General features: G+C 34.1%; 1 protein-coding gene across 4 annotated transcripts in view; it reads right to left on the bottom strand.

Moving 5' to 3' along the window:
- Positions 1 to 12216, bottom strand: part of OPA1 (OPA1 mitochondrial dynamin like GTPase) — an 88523-nt gene that overhangs the window by 55876 nt on the left and 20431 nt on the right. For 2 of the 4 annotated variants that reach the window (XM_081831572.1, XM_081831576.1), the window contains 5 exons: positions 12031 to 12141; positions 7233 to 7286; positions 3616 to 3720; positions 2048 to 2134; positions 1225 to 1338 (listed from right to left, as the gene is read on the bottom strand). In XM_081831572.1, the coding sequence (XP_081687698.1) occupies positions 1225 to 1338; positions 2048 to 2134; positions 3616 to 3720; positions 7233 to 7286; positions 12031 to 12141 (471 nt within the window). The remainder of the gene's footprint in view (positions 1 to 1224; positions 1339 to 2047; positions 2135 to 3615; positions 3721 to 7232; positions 7287 to 12030; positions 12142 to 12216) is intronic. The other 2 variants (XM_081831583.1, XM_081831591.1) reach the window with 1 other exon arrangement.

Here is a 12216-nt window from a genome sequence, read left to right as displayed (position 1 = left end):
CCTTATTGTCTATTTTGGCCTTCGTTCTTGGTGATGTCAATTTTCTAATTCTCCAATTACTCTACAACCACCAGCTAAAGTAAAAGAAAACACACACCCACACATACCCACACCCATACAGCTTTCCCTCAAATTTATGTCCACAGATTTTTTTTTTTTAGAGAGAAAGTGCCCATGTTGGGGGTGGTGCGCAGAAGGACGGACAGAGGGAGAGAGAGACTCTTAAGTAAGCCCCACACCCAGCACAGAGCCCAAAGTGGGTCTCAATCTCATGACCCTGAGATTATGACCTGAGCCAAAACTAAGAGTCAGATACTCAACCGACTGAGCCACCCAGGCACCCCTGTATCCACAGATCTTAATGGAGCCCTTAGTATAGCTCAGGAATCCTATTATCTTGCCTTCTGTCATCAACTCACTTCTGGAGTCACCACTCGCCAAGAAAGACTTCTTAGCTCAATTTTTAATACCTTCCCCCCTCTTTACTTCACAGCTGATAATCTAGCCTCTCGTTTCATTCCCTGCTTCCCCTACTAGAATGTATTCTCCATTATGGCAAGGATCTTTGTTTTGTTTAACCAACACACTGCTTAGAACAGTGCTGAATGTATTAAGCACTCTATAACTATTTGTTGAACGAAAGACTGTAGCCATAGACTTTCTTCCTGTGACTGCAGATGAACTGTTAGAACGTCTATATATTGCATGCTGAGTCCCAGCCTTCTACCTCAAAGACCCTACTACTGCAATCAATTGTTCCCTGTCTCTTACATCATCATTTTTATCTCTCAAAGTAGATCATTATAATCAGTATGTAAATATCTTTCCCTTGACCCAATACATTTCAACTGCTACTGCCCCATTGCTCTATCTTCTTACAGTAAACCAGGAAAATTATCTATATTTACTGACTCCACGTCCAATATTCTTATCTTCTAACTCAGCCTCTCAGTGACCTCACTCTGAATAAAATCCAGGATCCTAACAACAGCTCAGGGCAGCCAGGCCCTACCACGCCTCTGCCCTCCTCTCTTCCATCACCCGCTCCGCTCCTGTCACACTCGTCTCCAGGCTGTGCCTCCACCAATTTCCACAATAGGACTAATTCCCAGTGCTATGTATCAATTCCTTTTAGTTACAATTCTTCACTTCAACATAATGAACAAACTTCACTGAAGCAGCTACCTTCCTGAGGAGCTCCCTCCAGATGGCCTACTGTCCTACCTTAACCGGAGAGCGTGTCATCATTTCCCCAGATCCTCGAGGGAATATCCGTGCTTGGGCAATCATTTCCAACACACTAGTTTTTCCAGCACTCTGGTCTCCAACCACAACCACCTTACCATAGAACACATAACATTAATTCAGATTTTTAAATACAGGCTTATATTTAAATAGGAAATACCGCTGAGATTTTTCAGTCTTTTAAAATACCTACAGTTAAATGATTTTAAAAATCCCATCCATAAAAACAAAGACAGTTTACCTCTATGCATATTGAAAATACAAACAGCAAAATCTTAATTGGATCCATTATTTATAACCAAATTTTTAATAAAAAGTTGTGCTAATTAAGCCACCACTTCTAAAACCAGATCATTCATGGTCTACAAATCTTTTCCACAGCCAGTTTACTCTTCATAAAAACATTTTCAACTTTATGATGTTAAATTTCACTCATTGACTAATTTCATCCACTGTTCCGGAATTTTAGTTTCATGGATGTTACAAATGCATAATGCCAAGTACCTGATAACCTTACTTCATTACACATAAATATAAGTAAGCCAATCGACCAAAATAGTCAAACAACATTCAATGCTTAAGACATCATCTAGAGCACATAAATAACATTATATAGGTAAAAAATATATGTCTCTATTTATGTCTGTGTGGTGTGTCCATATGTATATGGCTATACTGTGTGTCTGAGTGTGTATATATATATACATATATATACACATATATAGACATACATAACTTTTTTAAACCCTAAAGTGTTTTTTTGCTAAAGAGTAAGTTCACTATGTATTAATTTTTCACTTACCCTTGGCAGATGATCTTGTGTATTGTAACTGGCATCATAATCAGATAGAACATCAAGAACTTCAGAATACATGTCAATCAAAGATTTCTATAAAATTTTAAAAATTAGTATTAAACAATGAACAAATTAAAGAAAATCAGATGTGTCAAGAGAAAAAAAAGCTGATAAATCCAAAACGTTCTTCCATAATGATTGTATTGTTTTTTTCTAATTACATAAATAACACTTTCATAGTAAAATGGTATAGAATAAAATTCCATTTTTTCATATTCAATTTATTTAGAGATATGTTGATTTAATATAGTACCTTAACTGAGGATTTCCTAACCTTCCAATTAAATGTTAAAAGAGGGAAGTTACTGTTTAATATTGAAGAGCTAATATTAAATGCCCAACAATTAAAGGCCAGAAGAACATCAAGGGCAGGCATCCTGCATTGTTTCTCTCTCTAGGACCCGGACAGAACATGGTACCTGGCAAATAATAAGCTTCAAGAAAGTATCTGAAGAACAAATGAATAAATAAATAAACAAGTGAGGAAAAAAAGGACTACTATGCCAAGCATTTAATAATTAAAGACAAGTTTCAATGCAAGGTAGGAAGAAAACGAGGGCCTACATTTCCTTTCATCTTCCTAACACCAAGAAGTAATTAAATGGAAAGCAACTGCTATCCCTTCCACCTAAAAATAAACAAAAAACTCTTGAAATTTTCATTACTATTTCATTTTATGAGAGAAAACACCGTTTTTGAGGTGAACTCTCAAAATATATTAACACTGGACATGACTTTTCTCAATTGCCATGTGTAACTTGTGAATAAAGCCATGCTATTTATCTGTTTTATGCAGACATAATTTAGAGTCAGAACTACTAATACATGTTGATTAAACTAGAACTACTTATCTTTGGACCTTGGCCTCAGAATACATGTGCCATGATTTATTGTAGGTTTGCTACACACAAAATCTGTTTACTTATATGAGATATAAGTTAAAAATATTACTTCAGCTTAATTCAGCAAATACTGCTTGGTTTAGTGGGCAATAATGAGATTTAACTTACTGATAATGGTGATTACCAACGTGCTGATAAAAATACTAGCATATGCTTTTTACAAAAATGCTTTAAAATGCCTAAGAAACCTTCCAGAAGAAAATGTAAAATTCTTATAAAACTGAAGAAAGTAGACTAATCATTCCCTGGAAATACAAGTAAGTTATGATGCTAAGTCATATCTACATGTCCCTCAACTCACAATTCTGACTTATAGCTACAGAAATTAAATAAGCCTAAAGACAAATGGGGTATTTTAGAAAACTAAATTGATTCACAAGAAATGACTGTCAAAAGAATGAAAATTGTATGGGCCTCATATGAAACAAATGTCTGGTGACTATAATTTATGAGGTGTCTTAATATAGGAAAAGACTTCCCTATCTCCCAAGGATATCAGGTTAGAAAGAAAAGGATAGAACACATTACAGCTTTAAAAACTGGTATTGATGAACGCACAATGTGAAGTAGCAAAGTTCTGGAACTAGCAAAATTAAGGTAAGCTGAAAATACCTTAAGTTTTCTGTGATGGATGCCTTTGTCATCTTTCTGCAATACTAATTTTCTTAATTCTTTGTTCTCTTTTTCTAACCGTTCCAAGATCCTCTGGTACTTTAACTGTAACAAAATAACACCATAACTATGTAAGAAAAAGATGAGTTAATAATTTAATTAAGTCTAAATTAAAATCTTCCAAAATCCTGAAGTCATATTTCCTGAATATTTAAAATGAATTATTTCATTTAAAAAGCTTCTTCAAAAATGTTGAGAGAATAAAATCAATTATGAAAATTATCGCAAACAGTGGAATTCATTTTTCTATTATAATCTGGCATTTTATTTGGAAAATTCTTTGCTATTTACAATGAAGAAACTGAATTATTTAAAAATACTAAAATGTAAGAATTTAAAGAAGCAAGTTCTTAAGTACACTCAATTTTTTTTTTTTTAAAGATTTTATTTATTTATTCATGAGAGACAGAGAGAGAGAGGCAGAGGGAGAAGCAGGCTCCCAAGGAGCAGAGAGCCCGATGCGGAACTCGATCCCAGGACCCTGGGATCATGACCTGAGCCGAAGGCAGACGCTTAACCATCTGAGCCACCCAGGCGCCCAAGTACACTCTACTGGAACAGTATTTCCTATTACATCAAAAATTTACGTCTTTACTATAGGGATATTTGACAAAAATTCAAATTCTTCCCATTCCCCATATTATTTTATGTTATATATTAAAATGATATAAAATAACAACAGCTAATAGTACCTGAGCATATATTATGTGACAGGCCCAATACTGAGTGTTTTACAAGCATTAGCTTCCTTAAGTCTTTACCTGAGGCAAAGGTAACCTAGATTAGGGACCTGAGGTTAGGGACCCTTGAGAGCCTATCCAAGGTCACAGGGTTTTGAATATAGGCAGAGTCAAGAGCTCAAACTCCAAATTTTGGTTACCAAGGCCAGAGATGACACATTAATTTTTAAAATACTGATATAAAAACAGATTTAAATAAGACTAATACATGTAGACAGCTTGTTTTGCCAAAGTAGATGCTTAGCTATACACTTTTCTTCTCAAATAAATGTGATCCTTTTCTACTTGGTCATTTCAGTTTGTATACCATCATTTCTTCTCTAAACATGAATAATGTTCAGACACTATTAAGAATTACCTGTTCCTACAACCAGCAGAACGTTTATGTCCAACTTCTAATATCATGCCTTTCAAAATGGAAAATCATTCTTAGGAAAATTTTTAGGTTGTTGTAATCTTTCAAGAACAAAGTAAATTAACAGGAAATCAGGGGTCTATCCTCAGAGAATGTCCAACTATAGTCAAATTTTAAAAAAGCATATTCTACAGAACTCTGTAATATGAGACAGAACTAGAAGCTAGATTCTACTATAAACATTTTTTAACAATCCTTGTTCATTTATACATTGTATATATAACATATACAACAAAATTCTGACATAAATAGATCTTTGCTGTGTAATATGGTAGCCACTAGGCACTGGAGCTGTTGAGCACTCTGAAATGTAGTTAGTATGAACTGAGATGTACTGTTAAGTGTAAAATACATACCAGACTTTTATGATTCAGTAAATTAATGAATAAAATACCTCATTACTATTTTTATACTAATTACACATTTAAATGATACTAATTTGGAATTTACTGGGTGAAATAAAATATATTATTAAAATCAGTCCTACCTATTCCTTTTTACCTTTTTTGGAATGTAAAAATTTTAAATTACACATGTGGTTTGCATTATATTTCTCTTGCACATCACTGATATAGAGAACCTTAGGGCTTATTATAGTATTAGGAATTTTTCATACAGTGTTTGTGTCAATGCCCACTGGCTGACACTACAAACTGCACAAGTCAAAGAGTTGATATCAATGAATATGTAAGGGTGGTAGGATTTCCACTGGCTCATTTCTTTGTAAATACGGAATCAATTATGGGGTCTACATTTTCTGGGGATCGAACATTTGGTATAGGTGCCAATCTTCAGCCATTCTGCAGAGATGTGTTACTGAGCTGTCCTCCAAAGATCTAGACTAATAGTTCTCAAACTTAAGGATGCATCAGAATAATTTAAGGGCTTTTAAAAAGAAAGATTGCTGGGTTTTACTTCTACAGTTTCTGATTCAAGAGGTTTTGGAAGGGGTCAATAATTTGCATTTCTAACAAGGTCCTGGAAAAATACTGATGCAACTGCTCCAGAGACCACACTTTGAGACCAATGATTCCTAACCTCTGGCTGAACTGAAGATTACAATTGCTTGGCTGGGAAGCCTTTAAAAATATATGTATGGAGATGGCCAGAGCACAAGTGATTCTATGGTATAGTCAGGCATGAGGATCAATGCATAGGTATCAACGAAATCAATGCAAAGATATTAAGAAAAACCTGTGACTCAAAATATACTGTTTAATTTCATCTAGGTTGTCTCTTGTATTTTTTCCCTAAAAAGAGACCCCCTTAAAAAAAGTTTTCTTCAAAGACAAAAACTTATTTTTTTTTAAAGATTTTATTATTTATTTATTTGAGAGAGAGAGAGAGCACATGGGAGTGGGGGGGCACAAGGAGAAGGAGACTCCCTGATGAGCAGGGAGCTCGAAGTGGAACTCGATCCCGGGACTCCAGGATCATGACCTGAGCCGAAGGCAGTCACTTAACCAACTGAGCCACCCAGGCACCCCAAGACAAAAACTTCTTAATTATTGCACATCATTGTTATTCATGTAAGTTAACATAACTAGATTATATATTATTATATTTATATTACATCATAATATAGTAGTAATCATAACAATATATTAACTAATGATGGAGTGTGTGATATGGCAATTTTGTACTAGAATTTACCTACTCATCAGATTGCACAGAACTTTAAAATAATGAAAGTTTTATAACAAACTACAGGAGAAGAGCTTTTCAAATTAGTGCCAGAAATACATTTAGAAAAGTCATTATCTGATTAGTTTAGGGATTTAGAGAAGTAAAGGGAAAAGATACTGAGGGCTGATTAGAACTACAGTAGACTCAAATCAATTTCTTATATGACTTAAATTAGTCTATCAATGTAAAAATGCAAGCAGAGGTCTACGTAAGAACAAGTTACTCTTCCCCACTTTTTTTTCCATAGCAGTTTTCCTTTAAAATTAGAAGTACAAGATTCACTCAAAAATAGGTTTTTACAAATAAAGGAGTTAAACCACATTTACCAAGTTTCTTTTTTATTCCTTATTTCTCAGTTTTTTGCATTTTTTTTTTTTACATCTTTTTATAAGGTCATATCATCAAACCACTCCAAATTTTACTCTCTTAAAAAAATTCCCACATTATCAAACTTAAGATAAAGTCCCTGGTTCTTTTTTTTTTTTTTAAAGATTTTATTTATTTATTTGACAGAGAGAGAGCCTGCACACTCTCTCTCTGCAGGGGGAGTGGCAGGCAGAGAGAGGAGAAGCAGACTCCCTACTGAGCAGGGAGCCCGATGTGGGGCTCAATCCCAGAACCCTGGGATCATGACCTGAGCCTAAGGCAGATGCTTAAATGACTGAGGCTTGCAGGTGCCCCTAAAGTCCCTGGTTCATTCTACTCATCAGAATTACCTGAGTATGCAGAAGTTCTTCTTGAAGCTGGTCAATTTTCTCTTTGTCTGTCACCTAAATATTTAAATAAATTAATTTTATTTCAGTAGAAATAGATTTACATAAAATGTACAGTAAGTTAAATTTTTTGAAAAGTATTTTTAAAAACTACTGACTTTACATGCATATTTAATCAAAGCAAATTTTAAATCAAATGATTTAATAAAGTCAAAAGATCTGTATTCAACACTAAAATTGCTTATCAAAATTTTGTAACTGTATTAATACGTAAAAGCCTTAAAAAGCAATCCTTTTCCAGATGCTATTCTCGTCATTTCTGATGAATGGCTCATTAGAAAAATAAGAGATCAACACATATGGTTACTATAGTTTTCATAGGTTGTTTTATACTCAACCCCAGGCATTTGGATGCTTGGAGAAAAAGAGCATTGACACCTGCAGAAATGTGTTTTGGGAACTCAGATGCATGTTACCATTTACAGCTACTGAAAAAATTTCACTAGTCATAGTGTATATGTTAAGTATCTATTACCCATTTCTATTCTGTAAGTAGGGAAGTATTTAATAAATGCAAAGAACAACTTGTATTTTCAGAGCTTTAAGTGGAACCAGTTGCTTGTTTTTAAATTCAATTCCAGTGCAAGATCTGCTAACCCATAATAGAATGAATGCAGTAGCAATAAAGTTGAGTAAGGCAACTAAAATTGATTTAAACATAAAACAAAAGTAGGATAAAATCTACAGCTATTGTGGAAACTACTTCCAATTGTTACTAAAGCTAATAGTTCTAAGATAAAATATCCAAAACAACAAAGAACTTTATTACATTAACAGGCTCTAGTCACAGTATAATTCAAAATATAAAACATAATGATCAATTTTATTAAAATGATATCATTTATGACAAACCCATATAACTGTGCTTTGACTCCTTGGTGAGGTGCAGAAGTTGTCATACTCAGTCTTTCAAAATAATTGTCTAATTTCTGATCATCAAAATTCATAAACATGAATTTATTTCATAGGAGACAAAACTCAAGATAAAATTCATGTAAGTCCTTGTTCACTTTTCTTCAATGGCTATTTAAGCAATCAAGACATTATGGTAGCAACTAGATATGAAAAGATTTTAAATGATTTACTTATTGAGGTAGATATTAATAACTCTTATCCACACAAAAAGTTATTTTGAGGTTTTAATTCCTCTTTCCAAATAGTTTCTCAAAATATTCCCCAAACTTCTTTTAAATAAAAATAATACTTGCTACAAGCATTATTTTTTCCTTAAAAGTCTATGACTGAAGAAAATATAAAACAAAATTTGTATTACTGTTTTCTCATTCTTGTACAGCAAGCAGAGACTTATGGAGAGAAGCTTTCTCATTTGACCGTGTTTGTGTAAAATGGACAAGAATTATTAATAGTCTGCTAAAATATGAGGAAACAAGCAAGTTGAGAAGGCACCAATAACCCAAAGAACAAAATCTTGAAGACCGATGAAGAAATAAATAATTCCATATTGTTTTCATACAGCATGCCATCACGCTGTAATAATGTGGTCATAAAAATTTTGCTGTGTAAATTCCCAATTCATTTTAAAAGGTAACTGTTCTATTAAATACTCATCCGACTGCAGCTAAGTTAGTATGAAATGTATAAGCAGTATTAGTATAAACTGTTTTAGCTTTGAATGTGAATACTTAATGACTTCTGCAATATATCCTAAATTATAACAGAAAATCCACTAGTACTCTACATCTGGGACAATAATTAAGTAACTAATACAATTACACAAAAAAGTTAGAATGCTTACTGTAAACCAAGGTCTATAGAAGGTTAACTTGGTAATTTGGTAAAATAAAAAGGGTCTATAAAAAGTTAAAATGATACAAGGTTATTAGACTATCACAATCTTTATGCTAATATTAGTAATTTAGTAACGATGACTGTTAAGATTTTTATAAATTTGGATTTTTAGAAGTCTTTGGATTTATCATTTGCCCTTCTGGCACAAGTGTTAGGCATAACTCATGTGTAGTTTTATCACTATGCTTCCTATCTACTCAGTTTAATGGAACATCAGAATTAACATATTAAAAGACAGGTGTGGTGGTGGATCGGGAATCAGACCTAATACATTCTAGGAAATAAGATGAAAACCTTTAGGTTTACAAAGTAAATATTAAAGATAATGAAAAGATACTTTTCCGTATTTTCTTACGGGAATAGCACATATGATTTTTCACCTGTCACTTATTCAATATCTTAACTAGCTAATCCAGGTATATTTAATGTTGATGCATTTTACTGGTAAAGTTCTGCTACTTACGACAAGAGTTAAGTTCTTGTCCATTGTTCAATATATTCAGTTTGCATTATGAAATTAATTTGAAACTCACCCTGACAGAAATGGGTATCAATGGTCTTGAAACCACAGCTTTTCTACAATTCCACGGCTGTGAATCTGATGGAGAAAGAGCGGAATCCTCCGCAGAAACAAGCTAAAGCTGAAAAAGAAAAACCTTTACTAGCTCCTCACAAAACCAAGCCTGAGTGTTGTATTTTAAGTATTTCTTCCTACTAAGCCATTGTGGCCATTCCGAAATACCGAAATACATAGGTAAAGGACTCGTAAACATTTCCATGTATGTGTATGTATTCACAGGAGGCAAAACTACCAAAGGCAGTTTGAATCTACTGTCTACATGAGCGATAGGGACAGCTTATTAGCTGCTACTAATAAGATATAAAAAAATGAAGGCCTACTTACATTTTCAAGAAGGTAAGGGAGGAAGAATGATTAAAAAGTGACAAAAAGCTGTGGTTTTGCACCTCAAGAAAACCTCAAATGCCTGGAGGAATGACACAAATCTCACGAATTGGGATTCGGATCATGAGGACAGTGAAGGGCTGAAAAAGTCACCTGTGTACCCACTACAGGGAGAAAAGGGGGAAGATGCAGTAAGGAAATGATCTTTAGGGACAGCCAGGGGAATGATGTCATTATAGAAGAGCGTGAATTGCTTTTGAAGTTCCATTTACTTTCGCACTGGGTAACTCCAGAGTGGGCCAGACTACCTGGTGCTCGACTAAGTACGCCTCAATAAACCACACCACATGGAGATGCAGTCCTGTCAGCTGCTATTTTACAAAGGGGGAAAATGCGGAATAAAAGATTACATGGACAATCTGATGACCTCAGAAAGAGAAATGAGATCTCTGAACCTGAAAACTGCCTAGTAAAGTAGGCCTCAAATGAACACTAACCTTGGGCAATGCAGAAAATGAACATTACTCACTACTAATATCCCTTAAATCATCCGATTCAAAAGTATATCGATGATCTTAAACCGTATCTTAGAATCTTAGAATGGCAGATCTGTGGGACTCATTTCAAATTATTTTACCATTATGAAAAAAAAAGAACTTCTAACTAGAGCTATTCATATTTCTAACTAACATAAGAGAACATACCAGTTCTTTCCCCTTCTTTCTGTAACAAACCTAAGGAACAGATGGCTCAACTTATGCATCCAATTTGTTAGAATATTTAAATGGCACTTCAATGACATACAGAGCAGAGAATGCTAAAGCACCATTTAAAATAAGCCCTTCCTTGGTTTAACACATCTACTTTAACTCAACCAAACAGGAAAATAACTTACTTTCGATTTCAACCTATGTTGTTCATTCACTGAAAGCTAAATATACAGGAGTTGATTCTACAGCCATGGAATTGAGAAAAGCCAGGAAGTGACTGAAAAGATAAATGAAACTGTGAGGAGTACTCTCAAGTGTTACCCATCACCAAATGAGGTAAGGTTAGTAAGCAAAATTACTGCATCAAATCATTATTTATAATATTGGTTGACTTCAAACCAGAATCTACAGGAAGCTAATTAAATGGCTGAATCTCTTTTCCTGAGTAAAATTTGTGTATGACTTTTAAAACTTTCCTGATCTAATATATGTAACCTAATTAAGCTGATGTCAAGATCTCAGAATGTAACTTTAAAGTCAGTACATTCATTTCATTTTGACTCAAGTCTCTTCAGAACATTAACCTTGGGATCTACACCATGGGACTATCTAACAGCCAAAGCATCCTTTTAAGGACTTCTTGATTATACCTAAAACCAAACATTTGTACAGATTTATGCTGACTTTTATTAGAATCTGTTCTTCAGCAACCCAAATCGTATCAAATTTCCAGTATTCAATCCTTCGGTAGTCCAAGGTGAAAATTTATTTGTGCTGACTTCACTGATGATTGTGGAAAAACTTAATCAATGATTTTATCAGGTATTCGAATAATTTTGCCCAAAATTTATACCAAAATAGTTTTTTTTCTATAAGAAATAACCATGTTTTCTGCTGACCCACTTTACTAAAACAAGCAAATTTCATTCTTTAAATAATTTAAATAGTGGTTGTCCACAGCAGTCCTTTACACTTTAGGAATGAAAACTTGGGAGAACCACAGACAAGCTAAAAACTGAGGGTGACTTGATACAATAACTGGACCAAGCAAACCACAATTCATAATTCTTCTCTAAATACAAATCCATGGACCCTCACAGAGAATCTCAGTTTGAGAAAATTCCTATGTTTAATATTTTGGGTTTATTTATCCACTTCAGGAAAGTTACATATTTGTATTATGTATCTTTTATATTTTTACTTTGTTAAAAATAATTTCCCATCACTGGAGTCCATGAATGGATTAAGGTGATATGATCTTGGTAGAAATGACTGATTAGTGTGAATACATCAGTAGCCCCCTTAAATGATCCATCACCTTGAGCTTCTGTTGGGCATAGCTGGTGTTATATTGGCCAGCAGCTCTGTGTGCTTCCTCTTCATGCTCTTGAATTTGCTGTTGTAAGAGAATGAGCTCACCAAGCAGACCCTGCCATGAGTTTACAATGAGGAGAAGAGGAAAATTGGGGAGGAGAACAATGTTAAACCAAAGGGCACAAGCAAG

The sequence above is a fragment of the Leptonychotes weddellii genome, chromosome 1 (assembly GCF_054177405.1).
Source record: "Leptonychotes weddellii isolate Sample4059 chromosome 1, ASM5417740v2, whole genome shotgun sequence".
Taxonomy (NCBI): Eukaryota; Metazoa; Chordata; class Mammalia; order Carnivora; family Phocidae; genus Leptonychotes; species Leptonychotes weddellii.
Note: the sequence above shows the minus strand (reverse complement) of the source record. Positions and strands in the feature narration are given on the sequence as shown.